The 22662-nt window shown below is 43.1% G+C and overlaps 1 protein-coding gene across 1 annotated transcript in view; it reads left to right on the top strand.

Moving 5' to 3' along the window:
• The window catches only part of LOC144495711 (uncharacterized), a 60950-nt gene that overhangs the window by 9136 nt on the left and 29152 nt on the right, over positions 1–22662 (top strand). Inside the window, exons 5-15 of the mRNA XM_078216059.1 lie at positions 247–337; positions 2672–2714; positions 4647–4744; positions 7923–7983; positions 10134–10186; positions 14091–14210; positions 15572–15691; positions 18032–18298; positions 19556–19719; positions 19923–20120; positions 22000–22179. Of these exons, the coding sequence (XP_078072185.1) occupies positions 247–337; positions 2672–2714; positions 4647–4744; positions 7923–7983; positions 10134–10186; positions 14091–14210; positions 15572–15691; positions 18032–18298; positions 19556–19719; positions 19923–20120; positions 22000–22179 (1395 nt within the window). The remainder of the gene's footprint in view (positions 1–246; positions 338–2671; positions 2715–4646; positions 4745–7922; positions 7984–10133; positions 10187–14090; positions 14211–15571; positions 15692–18031; positions 18299–19555; positions 19720–19922; positions 20121–21999; positions 22180–22662) is intronic.

Here is a 22662-nt window from a genome sequence, read left to right as displayed (position 1 = left end):
ATACAAGAGTGAAAGTGTGATGTAGGAGCGGTGGTAGACCAGAATTATAATGGAATTTTAGAAATATTTAATTACATAATTCATATGAGGGTAGATTTAGTGTGTGTATTTAAATTAGAGAATTAAAAATACAAGCTTAACTTAGGTAAAGTAATTACTGGGAAGTAAGAATACAAAGTTCAAGGTCGAGGTAATAATGATTTTCTTTGTTATATCTTACTTTTTGGATGATTCTCCTTTTTTCAGCCAACATCACATTTGGAAGGTCTTATTGAAGACATAAGAATATCATTTATGAACTGCTTAAATAATCCAACACAGATTCCTTTTTCACAAGGTAAACTGTCAATTTGCTGTCACTGTATTTTATGCTTATATATCGAATGATTTTAACAGTCCATTTTCTCCTACGTCTTCCCTTCACTGGTCTTCCTATACAATGCATTAGCAATGGCTGAAAGGAAAGGCAGTCTCCTCGCTGACCTCATGCTGCACAGAAGAAAGAAGGATGCACGACCAGTCGAGGAATACATTTTTTGTTTTTATTTATTTATAATGCCTTCCTGTGGGAAAACACAAGGGGGAGAGGCGATTCTGCCATCCCACTATGCTGCTTTTGTAGTGCAGCGAGCCAGGAGACTCAAGCGGAGGCTGTTTCGCGGGCTCCCCGATGGGCACCACTGCCTCCGTGAGTCTCCAACAGCCAGATTTCCAGCGCCGTCAGCGTGGAGCTGCAGAATGTCTGCAAATCCTAATTTGCATTCAATTTAAATAGCACTAGCTATTAGCCGATCTCGGCGCTGACAGATCAGCGCATGCGCAGTGGCCCACTCAGCGTTATGCTGCCGGCCTCTTCAGTGGGGATGGGCCCCACCCACTGATTTTCAACAGGATTTACACTAGTGCACTCTGCAGTGCACAGAGTGTGGGAGATTCATTTTGAAACTCCCGCTGAAAAAAACAGCGTGATTTCCTTCAGTTTTTATGCAAATTCAAAACTTAGAATTTACTTGGGAGAATTGCCCCCCAAGATTTCCACTTCGCCTCTCCCCAAAAAAAGGACTCCACTTTGCACATTGCATGGTACCAATATTTTGAGTTTCACTTTATGGATTGTTATTCTTGATATATCTATGCAATTAAAATATCTAACAAGAACAAATGTATCTTTCATGAAGTAAGAAGCATTTATAGTGTACTTATAATAGAGATTAGTTGATTTCCAATGCCATTGGACATAGTAGTGAATAACAACCCCTTGAGGGAGCGAGTACAGAGGTAAGCGGGCATGAAAATTCATGTCACTGGCATGCCAGTGTGTAGATTTTCTGGCACCAAGTTACCCCTGGGTCATATTCCTGGAGGCAAGACTGGGGCCAGAAAGGTTACCCCTCAAAAGCATCTGGGGAACTGAATAACTATTGTCAGAGGCCGACTCGAGTTTTCCAGTCAGCCTGCAATCATAGAATCATAGAAACCCTATAGTGCAGAAGGAGGCCCATCAAGCCTGCACCAACAACAATTCCACCCAGGCCCTATGCCTGTAACCCCAAGTATTTCCCCTGCTAATCCCCCTGATTCTAAGGGGCAGTTTAGTATGGATAATCCACCTAACCTGCACATCTTTAGAGTGTGGAAGGAAACCGGAGCACACGGAGGAAACCCACACAGACACGGGGAGAACGTGCAAACTCCACTCAGACAGTCACCCGAGGTTGGAATTGAACCTGGGTCCCTGGCGCTGTGAGGCAGCAGTGCTAACGCTGTGCCACCATGCCATCACAGCTGCGGAAACTAGACCATCTGCCTGAAGGCAGCCTCCCGCTGCAATGCTCCCACACTGGCTCCAGGCTGGCCTTGAGACATTCCCCGTCTTCCTGTTTACAGTTACAGCCACAGGTTCCTTATGAAAGGGTGTCCCTTTCACAATGGCGGACAGGCTGTTGAGGCCATTTTTTCATTTCAAACTTTTAAAACTGGCAGAGACTCCACCTCAAGATGGAGGTGTCCTCTCCTTAACTGAGCTGCAAGCTGGTGCTGCTTCTGAGCTGGAAGGCCTCTGATTGGGCCTCCAGCTTCAAGAGATTGCCCAATAGCTGGCCTGCGCTCTGGCCACTAACCAATTTGTGGAGGGACATTACAAGAGACTGTTTCCCACACGGTGCGGGGTCGTGACCTCAATTTGATCCTGAGGTTGGAGTCCTGAACCAAAAGGCAAAATCCTGTCCCAAGTGTAGTCTGCAGGTGAAGCAAGGTTAACGGATGTGGGAGAATTGGAACAAAGCGTTCGGACATAATTCAGACCCTATTTTAATCTCATACATTCCAACCTTATTTTTATGTATCCATCATAAATTGTTCAGTCTACTTTTATAATAGCACTGCCTATCCAATGATGATGAGAGCTTCTGCAGTTCTAAAGAAGTCATACGGACTCAAAACGTTAACTCTGTTTTTCTCTCCACAGATGCTGCCAGCAGACCTGTTGAGTCATTCCAGCATTTTCTGTTTTTAATTTCAGATTTCCGGCTTCCACAGTATTTTGATTTCACAGTATTTTAATGTTAAAGCACGAGGAAAAAACCGGCATGATGTGCAAAGAATGTTAATATTGATGTTTGTAAAGAGTACTTTAGGAGGACATGTTTTAATTCCTTTTCTTTGAATTTAGGACACCACGCCCCCAACCCCATCGCCGCGCCTCCTCAGCCAAAGTAAGTCTCTGTTGCTGGTTACCGTTGTTATGGATGATTAGAAGTTAAATACGTTGTGAGACCTCTATTAATGCAGTGGAGATTTATTAATTGAAGTTACAAAGTGGTGAAGAAATAGAATATTTAAAAGTAAACAGCAACCTGCAAAGCATTTGTGGGCAAATTAGTATTATTATTGCAAAAGTATTTCTATAATTTCTTCTAAGTACTTCTAAAATTTTAACCGAATCGAAACTTCTCATTCTGCAAGATGCTGCATATAGAAAGTTATGGGTTCCCTAAGTCACCGACAATAAGGACATCCTGAACTCAACTGCGATATGCAACACTTGTGCTCTGCCTGTGCTTCCGGGAACAATTCCCACACTCCCGCTATGTGACCTCATATGTAGCTGGGTCATCACTTTCTCACATGACCACGTGATGTACACTACATAAAGAATCATAGAATTTTACAGTGCAGCAGGAGACCATTCAGCCCATCGAGTCTGCACTGATGACAGTCCCACCCAGGCCGTATCCCCACAACCCCAAGCATTTACCCTGCTAATCCCCCTGACACTGAGAGCAATTTACCATGGCCAATCAACCTAATCTGCACATCTTTGGACTGTGGGAGGAAACCGGAGCACCCGGAGGAAATCCACACAGACACAGGGAGAATGTGCAAATTCCACACAGACAGTGACCCGAGGCCAGAATTGATCCCAGGTTCCTGGCGCTGTGAGGCAGCAGTGCTAACCATTGTGCCACTGCGCCCACATGTAAAAAGAGGCCGAGAAATATACATACAAATTTTGTCAAGAGCCTGGCTTTGTGTCTCATTTATTAACATAGAATATAAAAGTCTAATTGAGAACTATTCTCCTGAGTTGAAAAGATGGATTTACATCCAGTAGGCTCAATATTATTTGAGGAAGAAATACTATTTCCTTAGGTATCTGTTATAATTATTGCATCTATCATCAAAGAAAACAGTTTCCCACCTACCAATCTTGTTCCACGATGCAGTCCTTCAGGTTTTGCAGCAGCATAATAACTGCTCCTTCCTCGAGTCTTAAGTTTGGCATTCCCATTGGAGTTGGGCAGTGCAGAAACTCTGGAGGATATCGTTTGTTATCTTCTTCATCTATAGAATCAACGCTAATGTCCGTATTTGATTCAGCTTTTCTAAATATAGTGTATCTTCATTTTTTAGAGAATAACTTTCGAATGATAAGTTTTGTCAAATAATTATCCCTGCCGTTTTGGCGCACTTAACCAATTCTATCATCCATCCCTCCCTCCCCTACCATTCCCACTTGATACCATTCCATCCTTCCCATGCCATTCTCCAGTATCAGCCCTGTCCAACTCTTGCCATCCCTAACTCTCCCATCCATCCTTTCTCTCACAGAAACAATCTCTCCAGCCAGGTTAACTTAGAACCTCACCAGCTGTTTCTGTCTTCCACCAACACCCCCCACCTCCGCCGTGACCCCACACAACCCACCACCGTTACCACCAACCATTGGCTGCTGCATGTGAATCACGCACTCATTACTTTGCATGCTCTGTGTGCCAGGCACCACCAACCCAACCACCAGCCGACGTATCCCTCAACCTGACCAGTGAAAAAAAGTCTGGACAGTCAAAACCTAGTATGATTATAGATGTTATTGGTGCACTAGACTGCAGTTGACTAATGTAGTAACACACTACATTAAATATCAATATGCCACTAACATGGCAATTCTTGTCGGTTTACGTCTGCCAAGTTTTATTGAGAAGCAGAAATGTGGAGTTGGTAAGAGGGTGTGAGCTTTTCTGTAGTGCAGACAAGACTTTTCCAGCTCTGTGACTGACTGAAATAAAAGCTTTGCAGTTCAGATGGTTCTGTATGTTATCTCTAAAAGATAAAATCTGATAAAGAATATTGTTTTTCCATTGTAGTATTGTCCCTTCGATTGGTAATTGTGGTCAGAGTCTCCAAAATATTCCTCAGCCTTTGAATTCTGGTTGTTTCCTGCCTGTCTATTCAAACGTATGGCGTAAGTAAGCGGGTTAAGATAACTGGATAATCATTTTAATTAGTAGATGCGTTTCCAGTAATTTTATTAAATATTAATGCCTGTCAACATATAGGCATATTGGTTCAAAAGGAAACATTACTTTTATTGGAGTGTGCAAAATCTTTCTATCTCACTTTACATTTTACTTACTTAATCTATCAATATTTCTTTGTAAACATTTTGTATCCCTCTTCTAACTTGCGTTTCCACCTGTTGTCTGCATGCAAAAAGCATGCAAAAATTGAAGTTACAGAGTTTAGGATGTTAATTTTTGGTCAAGTGAAGATTCAATGAGAAACGGCAAAGATCTATAGAGTTCAGTGATTATGACTCTTTACTGTTTGTGGCTGAGGCAGTTTTATGCTGTAGTCCTTGGTTTCATTCTGGAAACACTAGTTTGGAATTTGAAGTCTTATTTAGAATTTCTCTTGTCTGCTTTTCACAGTATGATATAAGCAAGCACGATTCAAGTTAGTTGAGAGAGAGCAGAGAGGCTGACAGCCTTTGGCTGCTGGTGTTGTCAGATATTACACATAACAAAGAGACCGAGGGGTACATGTACATAGCTCCTTGAAAGTGGAGTCACAGGTGGACAGAGTGGTGAAGAAGGCATTCAGCATGCTTGGTTTCATTGGTCGGAGCATTGAATACAGGAGTTGGGACGTCTTGTTGAAGTTGTACAAGATATTAGTAAGGCCATACTTGGAATACTTTGTACAGTTCTGGTCACCCTATTATAGAAAGGATATTATTAAACTAGAAAGAGTGCAGAAAAGATTTACTAGGGTGCTACCAGGACTTGATGGTTTGAGTTATAAGGAGAGGCTGGATAGACTGGGACTTTTTTCCCTGGAGTGTAGGAGGCTGAGGGGTGATCTTATAGAGGTCCATAAAATAATGAGGGGCATAGATGAAGTAGATGGCCAACATCTTTTCCCAAAGGTAGGGGAGTCTAAAACTAGAGGGCATAAGTTTAAGGTGAGAGGGGAGAGATACAAAAGGGTCCAGAGGGGCAATGTTTTCACTTAGTGTGGTGAGTGCCTGGAACAAGCTGCCAGAGGAAGTAGTAGAGGCGAGTACAATTTTGTCTTTTAAAAGGCATTTAGATAGTTACATGGGTAAGATGGATATAGAGGGATATGGGTCAAATGCAGGCAATTGGGACTGGCTTAGTGGTAAAAACTGGGCGGCATGGACAAGTTGGGCCAAAGGGCCTGTTTCCAAGCTGTAAATCTCTATGACTCTTAATTTTCCAAACTGCTCCCAAAGCAAGAGCAGGCTTTTGATTTTAGCAACAAACATTGGAGATTCCAATCACATGACTCCTCTCTCCATAATGATTGAGTATTGGACAAAACATAATTGATTAGTTCATTCTGGACAGACCTTGGCTGTTGTATTATGGCCCAGATGATTAATGTTTTAACATCCAAAGCCATTATTTCTAAATGATTCATTCTCCCATGTAATGAGCTAGAAGGAATGTCTCAACACCTTGAAGGTGTAGCCATTCGTCGGAAATCTACCGCCCCACCCGCCACAGGAATTGGAACAGGCGAGGGGTGGACAATGGGAAGGTCTGTTGACCTTGGGCGGGATTTTCCGGTCTCAGGTCGAGCAAGGATGTAAAATCCCGCCCATTATCTCTGTAGACTCTCCATCTCCAGCCTAACAGAAATGGAATGTGGCTATTTTAAGGATGCCAATGAACCATGTTAAAGTTTAGGATGTTTTTGAAGTCATCCTTGACATCAGCAGGTGTGAAATTCCATAGAAGGCCTGCCTGGACATGTCCTAATTGTAACTCACATTGGAAACTTCCAGAAACTTGATGAATTTGCAGGTGCAGATATGTCAGATATCTTTGGCAGCCATATTAAATCTGCCTCTTTTAACAGTTAAAACTGCCCTTTAGGTTACTTGGATTGGCCATGTTAAATTGCCCCTTAGTGTCCCAAGATATGTAGGTTAGATGAATTCACCATGGTCAATGTGTGGGGTTACAGGCACAAGGCAAGGGAGAGGGCCTAGGTGAGATACACTGTCAGAGAGTTGGTGCAGACTCGATGAGCCAAATAGCCTCTTCTAGACTGAAGTGGTGGCGAACACTGGCATATCGTTGGATGGATGCCAGCCACTTTTTTTGCAAATGGCCATCTTAGGGGGTCGATTCTTCCATCCCACTGCGCTGATTTTTAGCACAGCGGGATGGGAGATTTCAGCAGTGTCGGATTAGTGCGATCTGCGCTGGTGTCCGGCCCTGAGCGCATCTCCCAGCACTGGATGTCCGACGCGGACCTTCATGAATTACTTAAATGAGAATTAAAATATAATTTAAATACGATTAGTGGGCCCGGGACTAAAATCTCTGGGCCAACCAGCCTCTTCCACCTCGCCAGGTGTATTTCACTCCAGTGGGGTTTACAGTAGCTCCCCACTTTCGGGAAGCTAGCGGCCCGACCTCTCTGGAGTGAAGGGGGGGGCAATCGGAACACCCCCCCCCCCCCCAGAGGGTCGGGCGGCAGGGGGATGGTGCACCCTGGGGATTGTCAGCTTGGCAGTACCAGCCTGTTCGGGGTGAAGGGGGGTTGGTGCTGGCGATCAAGGCGGGCCAGAGGGAGGGGGGTTGTGGCTGGCTTAGGAATATTCGGGGGGCCAGCGATCGGGCCATGGAGGGGGGGTTGCGGGTCTGGCCGACGATCGAGCTGGTCAGCAATTGGGTGGCCAGCAGACCGGTGCCATTGCGCATGCACCGATCTCAGCACATGCGCAGTGGCCCACTCAGCGCTATGTTGCCGGCCTCCCAGGCAGGAATAGGCCCCACCCACAGCTTTTCAGCGTGATTCACAATAGTGCACTCTGTGGAGAGTGTCGGAGATTCATTTTGAAACTCCCTCTGAAAAAACCAGCATGATTTACTCCAGTTTTCATGCAAATTCGACACTTAAGAATTTTTGTGGGAGAATCCCAACCTATATGTTTGATCTGAACATTAATGATAATAAGTGTTGCATTACATCGGGTACTCACAAATGCAGCCATTGAGGAAGCTTGCCCTTTATATATGAAAGAATATGTTGTAACTTTCTGACAGTGCATGAACTTGTCATGAGCATCGTTTAAATATGTTAATGTCTTTACATTTTACCTTTTACAGCCATCAGTTATCAACATCAAGGCGGTGGTTATTCAGTGTCTCCTGCAAGACCTTCTCCAAGGTAATACTTGGTGCTAAGAATTTTAATGTTACATGTTAATTCAAATTAAAATTGTGCATGAACTATCTAGCTTATGTCTTACCAAATCGCTTAATTGGAATTATTGGATCATTCAATATTTATTTTGATGTTTATTTTTAGCTAAATGGAACAATTTTTGTAGGGTGGAATTTTCCCAGCGCCACAGATGTAGTCACCCCCCCCCCCCCCCCCCCAATCTCCCGAAGACAACTTCCTGACAGCTGGCTGAAGCATCAGTGGTCCATTGTTTACTGGCCTCATTCTTGAGCCACATGAATCCAAAGGCTGCGCCCTCAGCCATAACCATTCCCATGAAGGAGTTTCCCAAAATAACCAGAAGTGTTGTTAGCCTTCCCTTTTTTTTTTAAACCTTCAGGTGGCTCCCGAGGGTGCCTTCATCCCTTCGTACTCCCCTATTTGCCTCAGCAATGCCCGCCTCTATCAATGGAGTTATCGTCCGCTGAGTGCTGCAGGCGCTTTCACTGGGCCTCCCACATTGGGAACCCACTGATCAAGTTGGACACCTCCTGGAAGATTCTAACTCCCGACGGACTTCTGATCTGCTCTGGGTCAGGGCCCAGAAATGCCTGGAATCTTTCAAGGCGAGTAAGATGTTCCCAAAGTCACCAGAGCTGCATTGGAAGAGAAGCACGAGTGCAATGGAATATCTCCTTTCAGTTATTGTGTTGCGCAAAGTCATACGACTCTAACTGAGTATTCTGGAGCAATAAAAACAGGAACTGTTGAAAATACTCAGGTCAGGCCTGAGTTGAAAATACTCAGGTCTATGGAGAGAGAAATAAGAATTACCGAGCTGGATTTTAGCACCCATTACAGCACTGCGCTTATGGGCAAGGTGGAGCAAGAGTGTCTCCTCATGGCTGCCCAAGCTCTCCCCGGCACCCCACCGCCCTGGGGTCAATGATCAAACTCCTGCCCAGATTGCTGCATGTCACCCGGGGGTTTTGTGATTTGATCTGGAATGCTACCCGCCCGACAGGCAGCTAAGTCCTTCAATCCGGCTGAACTCTGGGTGGATAAATCTGTGAATGACAAAAAAGCAAACACGTGGGATTAAAACTCCACAGCATCCAGGGAAACTGGGACAAATTCCAGGCTTCCCATTCTAAATACTGCCCACCAGCCTACACAGCCCAAACCTTTCAATACCCTGACCAACATTTCAGATCAATTGAAGAGTCATCGACCTGAAACATTGACTATATTTCTCTTTCCACAGACACTGTCTGACCAGCTGAGTATTTTCAGTTTATATTTCAGATTTCCAGATTCTGCAATGTTTTGGTTTTGTATTCAGAAGAATTTTTATTTCTTTGCCGAAGATATATTGTGGTTTTCTAATGCAATACAAAAATTCAGATGCTTCTTAAAACCCTTTCCAAAAGTTATGCAGCAAAAAATAGCTGGGAACCTTACAGCAAGTAAGGCAAGGCGGCACGATGGCACAATGGTTAGCACTGCTGCCTCACAGCGCCAGGGACTCGGGTTCAATTCCGGCCTTGGGTCACTGCCTATGTGGAGTTTGCACATTCTCCTCGTGTCTGCTTGGGTTTCTACCTGGTGTTCCGGTTTCCTCCCACAGTCCAAAGGTGTGCGGGTTAGGTTGATTGGCCATGGTAAATTGGCTCTAGTGTCAGGGAATTAGCAGGGTAAATATGTGGGGTTACGGGAATAGGGCCTGGGTGGGATTGTGATCGGTGCAGACTCGATGGGCTGAATGACCTCCTTCTGCATAATAGGGATTCTATGACTCAAGTAAGCCTATTGAAACTTTTTTTTAATAAGTGTCTCTTACATGACTTGCATTTCTGCGAAGCAAAAATTAATTTTTAATTATTTTTTTAAAAATCAGTGGATTAAAATAGATGAGATGCTGAAAACATTATTCAGCAAAGGTTTATCAGATAATTGAATCAGTAAAGTTAACTCTGCAAGCCACTGGGGCCAGTTTCCTTTTTCTGGATGAAGTCCAGAGAGTCTTATTGTAAGCAGTGCAATGGAGGCCTTAAATTCATTTATTTCATAGTTTGTTAAAATTGCCAGTAAAGTTGCATAATGGATTTGAAGTCGGAGCATTAAATGTTTAGTTTATTTCGTTTCTTGTATAGTTCCAGCCTATTTCCTTCCAAATCTTCGCATGAAGCTGTCAAGGGAAAATCCGGTATGTATTAGCATTTTATAATCCAACAATTGCTATGATCAGATCTGTCTAATTCACAGTACAACTTGTCCGTGTGTAACAATGTGAAGAGAATTAACACATTTTGTTTACCCACCTGGGTGGACCACGCTGCCTGGCTTAAACGAATATAAATAGTGGGATTAGGCCGTATAGTAAGTCCTCTTTTTACTGTTGTGGTTGCGTTCCTGCAAACCATGACTTTAAGCGAAACAGCTATGCGAATCATGGTTTCCCATTGGAATCAATGGTAAAGCTGGAGTTAGGTTCCATCAGATATTTCTCACCCAGAAGAAAAAAAATCAATGCACAAGTTAAAATATTGTACTATACGTATGCAGCACTATGTGTTCCTAGCTGAAATAACTTGTAAAATAAAATAAATCAATAAATATAAAATAAACCCTGTATAAATTCAAATTAGATCGCACTCACCAGCCTCTCTCTCCTTCAGCAGTCCCCTGGGTTCGGGGATGAATTGACCGGCAACTCTCCAAGGCAGGACTTCCATCCAAGTGAGGACGGAATATTATCTGCTGCCGATCACCGCTCGTTAGAGCGTAAAATGGCAGCCAGCCTATCTCATAGAAATCATAGAAACCCCACAGTGCAGAAGGAGGCCATTCGGCCCATCGAGTCTGCACCGACCACAATCCCACCCAGGCCCTACCCCCACATTTTTACCCACTAATCCCTCTAACCTACGCATCTCAGGATTCTAAGGGGCAATTTTTAACCTGGCCAATCAACCTAACCCGCACATCTTTGGACTGTGGGAGGAAACCCACGCAGACACGAGGAGAATGTGCAAACTCCACACAGACAGTGACCCGAGCCGGGAATCGAACCCGGGACCCTGGAGCTGTGAAGCAGCAGTGCTAACCACTGCACTACCGTGCCGATAGGCTATCTGAGTCAGATCCCCGCCAACTCCACAGCTGGCAGGGGCCAAGCTCCTGCCATCCTAAAAATTCAGCCCACGGGTTTAATGGATACTAGAGCATCGAAGGTGGAGCTGAAGATGTGGTTGAGTAAATTGGTATCTGCAGAGTGTTCACAGTGAACGGATGGCCAAAACTAGATAGTTGTGATTTCTGAAAGCAAGGTTGTAAAGTGAATTGGGAGATGTTTCTTTTGTTCCCCCGGGGCAGGGGGAAGCAGTGGGGTTGGGAGAATGAGGATGAATTTAGGTGGAAAGCTGTACAAGGAAGTGATCAGAGGTGGCTTTTTCCCTTTTTTTTGGGATGGGAGCATCACTGGCTAGGCTATCAGCCATTGTCCTTATCTGTGATTGTCTCATTGGGAGCTGTAAGGCATCTTGATATAGCAAGGTGAAGAAGGAGGCAGTGAATGTGGGTGGGGGAAATCTATATGCGGGGAGAGGAAAGGAGGATAGAAGGGCAGTGAGTTCTCTGGAGAAAGAACATGGTGAATTGAGAATGAAAAGTTGTTCTGTACAGAGGCTGAGGGAGGAGAATTGTGATGGTGTCTGCGATAAAGTTTTCATTGTATTGAATGGATGGTATAAAAGCAGGACTCTGCAGAAGAGGCGGGAGCGAATGAGTAAGGTGAGGGAAGAGTAGGGAGGGTCAGTGGTGGATGATTCTCCCAAAACAATTCTAAGTGTCGAATTCGCATAAAACTGGAGTAAATCACGCTGGTTTTTTCAGCGGGTGTTTCAAAATGAATCTCCCACACTCTGTGCACTGCAGAGAGCACGAGTGGGAATCCCATTGAAAATCAGAAGGCGTGGTCTATTCCCACCGGAGAGGCAGGCAGCATAGCGCAGAGAGGCCCATTGTGCAAGCACCGATCTGTCAGTGCCGAGATTGGCACATGCGCAGTGGCCCTTGTCTGCCAGCCTCTTGATTGCTGGCCAGCCACTCGACCCCTGCAACGCTGCACCCCCCCCCCCCCCCCCCCCCCCCCGACCGCTGGCCTCCCTCCCTCTGACCGCAATCCTAGCGCAGAATGGCAGCGGGACCCACCTTCCCCAAGGTGCCCCCTGGGCATTGTTACTTCACCCCTTGGGCAATGCCAGGGGGCTCATTCAAGGTGGCAATGCCCAGGGGACACCTGGGTGAAACACTCCTGGCAGGGGAGTGGGGCGAGGGGCTAGCAGGCCCAAAGATTTCAGTACTGGGCCCACTAATGGTATTTAAAGAAGATTTAAATGCATATTTACATAATTTAAACAGCTCCACGCCAGAAATCGGCGGGGAACTGACTACGCCAGCAACTCGCGGAGGCCGTGGCGCCCAGCAGGGAGCCCGCAAAAAAACCTACGCTTGAGTATACCAGTCCACTACGCTGGGATGGGAGAATCACCCCGGTGATTTGGTGATGAGACACATCACCTCTGTGGTATCAGTCTGAGCGAAGTAACTGGTGGAAGGTACGGCCCAGCAGGGAAGTTTCACACTTGCGCGATATCCTCCATTTCTTTTATAGATGATCTATGCTGGAATTGTTAGTGTGTGGGAACGGAAAGTCAGTCTTGGTTGTGGCAACCCTTCATCAGAACATAAGCTGTTAATCTGTTCTTTCTGATCTTTCTTAGCCGATGAACCCATTGTACTTTGCTAGCATCTTATGGTTTAATTATTAACCTAATCGTCAAGGTATTTCTCACCTTTCTCATTTCCTTAGCATTTCCCTATCTTTTATACTCCCTTAGCTAGTTGTATGTTCTTTGTTCATTTGTTTAAAGGATACAAAGTTGTTTTTTTTATTCATTCGTGGGACATGGCCGTCGCTGGCTAGCCAGCATTTATTACCCATCCCTAGTTACCCTTGGGGGGACAGTTGAGAGTCAACCACACTGCTGTGGCTCTGGAAACATATGTAGGCCAGACCAGGTAAGGACGACAGATTTCCTTCCCTAAAGGATATTAGTGAACCAGATGGGTTTTCCTGACAATCGGCAATGGTTTCATGGTCATCAGTAGATACTTAATTCCAGATTGTTTTTATTAAATTCAAGTTCCACCACCTGCTGTGGCATGATTTGAACCTGGCTCCCCAGAACATTAGCTGAGTTTCTGGATTAATAGTCGAGCAATAATACCACTAGGCCATCGCCTTTAATAGTGTTATCCACTGAGTAAATCTGTTGCAGCATTCCACTAATACTTCCTCTGTTTCTCCCCCGCTCTTATTCCATTGCTGTTCGTGCACTTGTTCATCTCTGATGAGAGGAATGATAAAACTTTAACTGTTCTCTCCACAGATGCTGTCCAACCTACTGCTGTTTCCAGCTTTTTTTGTTTTTGTTTCAGGTTTCCAGTATTTGCCTTTTATTTAACTTTTATTTTTCTTGTTTTAATAGCCTGCAGGACCACAATTTCCCTGGAAAATGGGGAAGAAGACTTTCCTTGAACAACTTATTAATTAAGCTTTTTTTTTGAAACTTTATCTTCACAAGGTTTACTAGACCAAGAAATTGGGAATGTTGCAGTGCTCTAGGTCTGTACTTTGCCAATTTGAGTCTGACTGATGTGGGAGAATGGTATGAGGTTGCCTATGCCCCTTTGTTGCATTTTTCTTCTGTCCCTGTGTGGCAACACCTTTTATTTAATAGGCGTGTTGACATTTAGACCAAAATTGAGAATCTGGCATGTGAACCGGCACCTTGCTACTGCACAGTGCAATGCACCAGCACAGTGGCCAGGAGTTAATGCTCTTTTGCTTGCTAACCTGTGATGTTCGTGCATTATATTGAATTGGATAAACATTACAGGTACAGCAGTGTAAAACTCCAAGTCTTTGTGTCACCAGACTGCCATAAGAAGTATTTAATTTTGAATTTAAGATTGTCTTGTTGCTCTTCATTGCACTTTGAATCATTTGCTTGGAATGTTATATTCTTGTTTCCTTTATTTGATAGATCATGCAGTGAAGAAGAAAATGAATTCTGTAGAACAAACCGTAGATCTTTTTCAAGACTTAGAGTTGGACAAAGTGCTTCATGCGTTTAACTTGGCAACATCTTCCCAAAAAAAACAAGGTAGCTCCTGTAGATTACAACCTGAAATTTGAAGTGCTTAAATAACTACCTTGTTTGATTTGATTTGATTTATTATTGTCACATGTATTAGTATACAGTGAAAAGTATTGTTTCTTGCACACTATACAGACAAAGCATACCGTTCATAGAGAAGGAAACGGGAGAGTGCAGAATGTAGTGTTACAGTCATAGCTAAGGTGTAGAGAAAGATCAACTTAATGCGAGGTACGTCCATTCAAATGTCTGATGGAAGCAGAGAAGAAGCTGTTCTTGAGTCGGTTGGTTTGTGACCTCTTGTATCTTTTTCCTGAAGGAAGAAGATAAAAGAGAGTATGTCCGGGGTGCGTGGGGTCCTTAATTATGCTGGCTGCTTTGCCAAGGCAGTGGGAAGTATAGGCAGAGTCAGTGGATGGGAGGCTGATTTCTGTGGTGGATTGGGCTACATTCACGACCTTTTGCAGTTCCTTGCAGTCTTGGACAGAGCAAGAGCCATACCAAGCTGTGATACAATCAGAAAGAATGCTTTCTATGATGCATCTGTAAAAGTTGGTGAGAGTCGTAGCTGACATGCCAAATTTCCTTAACTTTCTGAGGAAGTGGAGGCATTGGTGGGCTTTCTTTACTATAGTTTAGCATGGGGGGTCCAGGACAGGTTGTCGGTGATCTGGACACCTAGAAACTTGAAGCTCTCGACCATTTCTACTTCGTCCCCGTTGATGTAGACAGGGGCATGTTCGCCACTACACTTCCTGACGTTGATGACAATCTCCTTCGTTTTGTTGACATTGAGGGAGAGATTATTGTCGCTGCACCAGTTCACCAGATTCTCTATCTCATTCCCATACTCTGTCTCATCGTTGTTTGAGATCCAACCCACTATGGTGGTGTCGTCAGCAAACTTGAAAATCGAGTTGGAGAGGAATTTGGCCAAAGGTGTGTAAAAAAAGTTTATTTGTAAGTCACAAGTAGGCTTACATTCACACGGCAGTGAAGTTACTGTGAAAATTCCCTAGTCGCCACACTCCGGCACCTGTTAGGGTACGCTGAGGAAGAATTTAGAATGGCCACTGCACCAAACCAGCATGTCTTTGGACTGTGGGAGGAAATCGGAGCACCCGGAGGAAACCCATGCAGTCACAGGGAGAACGTACAAACTCCACACATTCAGTGACCCAAGCTTGGAATCGAACCAGTGTCCCTGGCGCTGTGAGGCAGCAGTGTTAACCACTGTGCCACCATGCCTCCCCTAAGAAGTATTATCGGGAGCTGAGAACACAGTTAGTATGTCTGTGTTGTTGTTCTTCTTTGCACTTTGAATTATTTGCTTGGAATGTTATATTCTTGTTTCCTTTATTTGATAGATCATGCAGTGAAGAAGAAAATGAATTCTGTAGAACAAACCGTAGATCTCTTTCAAGACTTGCAGTTGGACAAAGTGCTTCATGCGTTTAACTTGGAAACACCTTCCCAAACCAAACAAGGTAGCTCCTGTAGATTACAACAGTCAACCTGAAATTTGAAGTACTTAAATTGAATAACCACCTTGTATTTATCTTATCCTGCATACTGGCTTATTTCCTAACCAAATATTTGCTCCAGAATTAGTGGTCTGGTGTTTAGCCTGAAGGCAGGTTCTGTGCATGAAGCCTGTGGTGATATTGGGAAGATAAGCAAAATACTGTGGATGCTGGAATCTGAAACAAGAACAGAGGATGCTGGAAAAGCTCAGCAGGCCTGGCAGCATCTGTCAGGAGAGAAAGCAGAGTTAACGTTTCGAGGCTTTTTGATTTTATTCTTGTTTTCCATTCTCTGTTCTTGTTTGTGAAATCGAGAAGAGTGGGTTTCCGATTGTCCTGCAGAATTTAACAGTAGAGCTCCTTTTGATTTTTTTTCTTTGGCGATTCTATCCATTGGCAGCTGGCTGAGAGGCTGTGGAGGGCTTTGGTCAAGGGATTCCAATTGCGGGAGAGGGGTTTGGTGGTCTGACCTTGGTCAAGGGATTCCAATTGCCGGGGGTGGGGGGGGGTGCTGGGATCCAGAGCTGCTTCAAAGGCCTTGATTTGTGCTGGAGTAAGGGGAGAGGGGCAGCATGGATAAACTCTATAGTGGTGGGGGAAGGGGGTGCATTCATTAGAGTTTGGGGACTGGATAGTTTGTTGACGTTTGTAGGAGTTTCCTGACTCACAAGCAGAGCCAAAAAGGCACTTGCCTTTCCCCAGTAGGCTGCCATGTTTTCTGAGGCCTGGAAACCCAGCTGCCTTTGGCTAAAACCAGAATTGATTGTTAACATGAAGGCCGGCAGCCTCATTATAATTAAGTGAGCAGCCTGCTTCTTGCATGCGGTTTGGTCACACATCAATTGTCTCACCTCAATTAAATCTGGAGGCGGGTGAGATCGACGTAGATTCAGTTCCCATTAAAAATTTTTGTTGCTTTTTAATCTCTGACACAACCCTGACCCGCCAGTCTTTGGAAGTTAAGATTCGGTCCAATACCTTTTAATATGTCAAGTCATTCCACTGCTGCCTTTTAGAATTAAATTGCTGATTGCAATTAAATATTTGGAAAGTTCCCACTAGTGAAAAAATCTATTATACGCTGCAATTAGTAGGTCTAGGAACAGTATCAATGGAGTACAGTGTGCAGTTGGCATTCAGCTGTTACGTGGGTTGCACTAAAGTCAGACAGAAAGAAAGTCTATGTAAGTGTACTGAATGCAAATTCAGATCTCTACTGCCTGGCTGTTAGTTTTCAAAATGCAGACAGTTTAGATGAGAATACTCTTAATGCTGAAAATTCTCTGAGGTGCCCAGATGATTAAAGGGGATTTCTCAAAAGCAGCATTGTATCAGTTTGGAGTTATACTGCAGCACCTGTAAACTAAAACTTGTGTAATGTCGCCTCCTACAGTGTACACCGGAGTCAGATGGGGATCTGATGGCCAATCATCTTGCCAATTAAATTTTTAAAGTTTAAGTTTATTTGTTAAATCTGCTTTCTCTCCTTACAGATGCTGCCAGACCTGCTGAGCTTTTCCAGCATCCTCTGTTCTTGTTTCCGATTCCAGCATCCACAGTATTTTGCTTATCTTCCCAATTTTACCACAGGCTTCAGGCACAGAACCTGCCTTAAGGGTAAACACTAGGCCATTAATTCTGGAGCAAATATTTGGTAATGAAATAAGCCAATATGCAGAATAAGATGAAGGCATGTAAAATCGCCAGCTCCACCCCACCCCTCCTTGATGAGCTCAATGCATTCTACGCCTGTTTTGAGTGAGAGGTCAGCGAGAGCATGCTCTCCACCCTGGAAGCCTCGGATGAACTTGCATCTGAGGTCACCATTGCAGATGTCAGAGCACCCTTCACGAAGGTCAACCCACGGAGAGCCTCTGGCCCGGATGGAGTACCCGGACAAGTAGGCTTATATTAACACTGTAATGAAGTTACTGTGAAAATTCCCTCGTCACCACACTCCGGCGTCTGTTCGTGTACACTGAGGGAGAATTCAACATGGCCAATGCAGCTAACCAGCACGTCTTTTGGACCGTGGGAGGAAACGGGAGCACCTGGAGTAAACCCTTGCAGACACGGAGAATGTGCAGACTCCGCACAGACAGTGACCCAAGGCTGGAATTGAACCCAGGCCTCTGGCGTTGCAAGGCAGCAGTCCTAACCACTGTGCCATCATGTAGATGATGCTAATCTTTGAAAAGTAACTATGAACGTAGAGGTGTACAGATTTCCATTACAAATTTACCTGTGTCAAATCTAACAAAACTGTCATAAAGATTTTAGAATAACATGCTCTGTCTTTCGAAGGTGTGGCTGATACTTTTTCTTCCATTTGGATTGAATCAGAAGAAGCAAAACCTTTGACTTTACGCAACGCTCAATATTCAAGCACTTTTCAGGATAAACGCAGAGTGCACGTGCTTAACATTCCTGTTGAGTTTCCCTGGCACAGGATGAAAGATAAACTTACCATATTTTTCCAAAGAGCTACAAACGGCGGTGGAGAGATAGTCGATTTTGAGTTTCTAATTAGAAGTCCAGGGTCTGCTGTTATCACTTTTGATGATGCCACAGGTACAGTATGCTCGAAGTATGACAAGGTGTTTCCAAACAATAATGCAGAAATTTACTTTTTATGCACTCATTGACATAATTTTACTTTAAAATCTTATTTTTCACCAATAAAGTAAGATTTATCCTTTGTGCACAAAGCTAAGTTGTGTTGGAAGCGTGAACAACTGTAAAATAGCGCCATCAACAGGATAGAGTCATAGAGGTTTACAGCATGGAAACAGGCCCTTTGGCCCAACTTGTCCATGCTGCCCTTTTTCTTTAAAACCCCTAAGCTAGTCCCAATTGCATGCATTTGACCCATATCCCATATGGATGAAGGAGTGTATTAACAACTACTATGTAAAGAACATAATCAACCGTGGCTGCATCCAATGTTTATTTCAGCCAGTTTATTAACTCCTCAAAACTGACTCAAATAATGTTGTAATATAATAAAGTCTTATTCACCTTTTAAGCAAAAGTTTTAATAAATAATCAGAAATGCTCCACTGTAATTCTGTTCAAAAAGAGCGCTGGATATGTTTATCCTTCAGTGAAGGCAGTGCATTAACTTGACAGTAAGACTTTTTGAATTATAGGGTAGGGTGGCACAGTGGTTAGCACTGCTGTCTTACAGCGCCAGGAACCAGGGTTCAATTCCGGCCTTGGGTCACTGTCTTTGTGGAGCTTGCACGTTCTCCCCTTGTCTGCGTGGGCTTCCTCCGGGTGGTCCGGTTTCCTCCCACAGTCCAAAGATGTGCAGGTTAGGCTTATTGGTCATGCTAAACAAACCCTTAGTACCAGGGGGATTAGAAGGGTAAATACATGGGTTACGTGATAGAGCCTGGGTGGGAATGTTGTCGGTGCAGGCTCAATGGACCGAATGGCCTCCTCCTGTACTGTAGGGATTCTGTGCGATAAGGTACACCTGATATTTTCCAGCAAGGAGCTGCATTTTTTGAGCAACTTCATAATCATCTATGAGGCAGTGCAACACTAACTTACCAATTACAATAACATCTAATTGAAAAATGGCAATCTGGTGATGTGATCCAGAAGCTGTTCTAATAGCCTTGGCAAACTGACCTTTAAAGCAAATATAAAGAAACCAATTATCTTTGGTTCAAGCCACTAAGAAAAATCCAATAAAATTTAAAAGACACAACAAGGTTTAAGTAAAAATACAGGTACAGATTATCTTCTCTTTCAGTCGTGGATATGAAAAAATATATGCCCTATTCACAACCCAAAAATATTTTGAACTTATTTTCTATTCAGTTGCAGAAAGAATTGTCCAACAGGAACATCATGTGATCACCATCAATAATAAAAACTTCCCCTTAGAGGTGAAGTTGTATGAGGAGAAAGATGATGTGTTAGCTAAAGATGACATTGGAGCTAAAATTCTCCCTGTGGACGTGGTACATTCCAGCGAAACTTGGGTAGGTAACTTTAAATACCAACATATTAGTGCTTGTGAACTAGAACTGTAGTTTCCTTTATGCAATGTGTTTTAACACCTACTTATTTACTGTGATAGCAGATATCATGTTGAGGGTATGTATGGATCATTGTGATATGGACTCTAACGTCACAAAATAAAGTTTTTCCTCTTAACGCAAGATTTTGTTTTATCAATTCACAGCCAGATTTATTATCAATTCCTGTCGCTCTACCAAGGGAAAAATCTGAAATTTTCCAGAGATTACTGAGCCTTCAAGACCAGAATTTCAATGCAGAAGATGTGCTGGAAGTTGTGCAGTCTGATTTAAATTATGAGTCAGCTTTGCGGTATCTTTCTCATGAGTGCCCCATTTGCAGAGAGCGTGTATCTTTTAGCAAGGTATGGTATAATGTATAGAATTCTTTGCTCTGATGTGAAATACAGGGCAATATGTGCACTCACTTGCTTTTACAAAACCTATGACCCTGTACAGTTTTACCCTATTCAGAGCTGAAGGGGTTAAGTTCTGTCATTATGATTAATGTATCCAGGACACACAAAAAAACATCAGTCGCAGGTATGGTTATTCATATCAGTCGGCAGATTTAATTTCCATGCATTAACCATCCCTTCTCTTCCCTCCAGCTTGGAGGAGAATCGTGTAGCCAGTTCAGCAACCTGAAATTCCTTTAAAGCTGAAAGCTGGCCTTGTTAGGAAACAATAGAGTTTAAAACCACCTATTGTTTGTAGTCCTTAAAGGCAATTCTTTATTTTAATTCCTCTTCCCCTTTTAACCCACCACACTACAGGACATGAACTGTGACTGTTGTGTAACATGATACAGTACTGCTTGCCCATGTTGCAATACCCTGGAGCCATTCATATTGACATAGTTATCTGTTTGTAAAAAACCCCAAAATGCCTGTCGTCCACAAACTTTGATTTTATGCCTCAAATGATAGAGTACATCTTCTGCTCTAACTGCTGAAGTTGTTCACCACTGCATTGATAATTGGAATATTGACTTGGAAAATTAATATATTTGTTTGGTCCAATTTATGATTTGCTTGTTACAGTTTATGTTTAAGTATTCGTGTTACAAGTAGGCTTACATTAACACTGCAATGAAGTTACTGTGAAAATCCCCTAGTTGCCACACTCCGGCAGGTACACTGGGGGAGAATTTGGCATGGCCAACGCACCTAACCAGCACATCTTTCGGACTGTGGGAGAAAACCGGAGCCCCTGGAGAAAACCCACGCAGACGTGGGGAGAACGTGCAGACTCCGTACAGACAATGACCCAGACAGGAATCGAACACCAGCCCCTGGTGCTGTGAGGTAGTGCCAACCACTGTGCCACCGTACTGCCCACGTATCTCAATTGTGATTTGTAGGCACAATTGAGATACTTTCAGTAATTAAATTTATGTATCAAATTATAGTGAATTTGCCTCATAAAATATACATTAGGTATGAAAATGTTAGATTAGACATGCTAATCAAGGTTATTCAGCACAAAAACAGTACCAGCAGCTCCACTCAGCAGTATGTGCAGGAAATAGAGAAATTGACAATAGTGCACTGGGAGTGCTCTTTTGAGTTTAGCCATAAGGTAAAATGGAGCGGCATTGTAGAGAGAGCTACTGCACTTACACCTGACATGCTGCACCCAATCTGTAATTGCTTGATGAAGATACCAATAACCTCATTACTCTGACATGAGTTGTATTGCTTAAAACTAAAAATTGCTGTATGATTTAAAAGGGTAATGAGGTATCAGTAAATGTCTCTCATTGAATTTGAGAGACCTCTGCTAATTTGTTTAGTGTCCTAATTGATCAGCTTGTAAAACATTCTGTTTTACATTATGTGAAGCAAAGATTGTAATTTGCTATTTTAAAATGCACGCAGTTGCTTTCCAATTATTTTAAATATATGCATGTGGAGCAATATTCAGTGACCGCCATAGCAGCTTCTAAGCATCCTCCAGATCCCAGGTTAGACTGCTGGCCAATACTCAGTTCCACTAATCAATTATGCTTAGTGTATGATTTCATACCACAGATATTACAGATATGTAATAAAATGTGTCTTACCTATGCATTGTGCAATTCTTAAATCTGGATTTTTTTTTTCAAGCTCGATTGTGAATGTGGCATAGTGAGTGTTGTCTTTAATTTCTTTAAATTAAATGACCTGTGATAAATTAGATTAATTATTTTGGTTTATTGCTTAAATGACACCTTTGTTGAAATCCTGTTTTTTATTTCTGTAGATTGTCACAATGACGCACTGTAGCTGTTCATTCTGCGAAGACTGCTTTAGAAACTACTTTTCATCAGTCATAAAGGAGAAAAGTATTGCGAACGTTGTTTGCCCAATGTGCAGAAAACCTGATCTGAAAAGTCACCAACCCCAAGAGGATATGGAGTACTTCAATTTATTGGATATTCAGGTCAGAGTTTTAAAATCTGGGAATAAAAATCCAGAAACGAGAGTAGCAGCAGAAGCTTAGCTCAGGAAGTAACTTGGGTAACTATATTAATAAGAGTAACCAGTGGAAGGCATAAAAGCCGATGATCTGGCGAACAATTCAGGATAGTAAAAGACTTCAGAAAGTCACAGGTTTGGTTGTGGAATTAATATTTATAGACATCTTTTTTTTCTATTTGTTGAATTTTTTTGTGAGGGAGGGACGGAAGTTTGTCACATTTATTTCAAAACAATACTGACTCACATAAACCCATCTAATGTTTTACAAACTGTAAAACATTTAATACTCATTTGCTTACTATATTTGAAACCTAAATATGAACATTATCTATTTTGTGCTTTATATTAAATTTGTCGCCTGACCTCTTCGGGATGAAAATGGGGGAAAATTCCAAGTTTTTGTTTATTCATTCATGGGACATGGCTGTTGCTGGCTGACCAGTAT

Source organism: Mustelus asterias, chromosome 7 (genome assembly GCF_964213995.1).
Source record: "Mustelus asterias chromosome 7, sMusAst1.hap1.1, whole genome shotgun sequence".
Taxonomy (NCBI): Eukaryota; Metazoa; Chordata; class Chondrichthyes; order Carcharhiniformes; family Triakidae; genus Mustelus; species Mustelus asterias.
The sequence above is the reverse complement of the archived record's forward strand: the minus strand, read 5'-3'. Positions and strand labels throughout refer to the sequence as shown.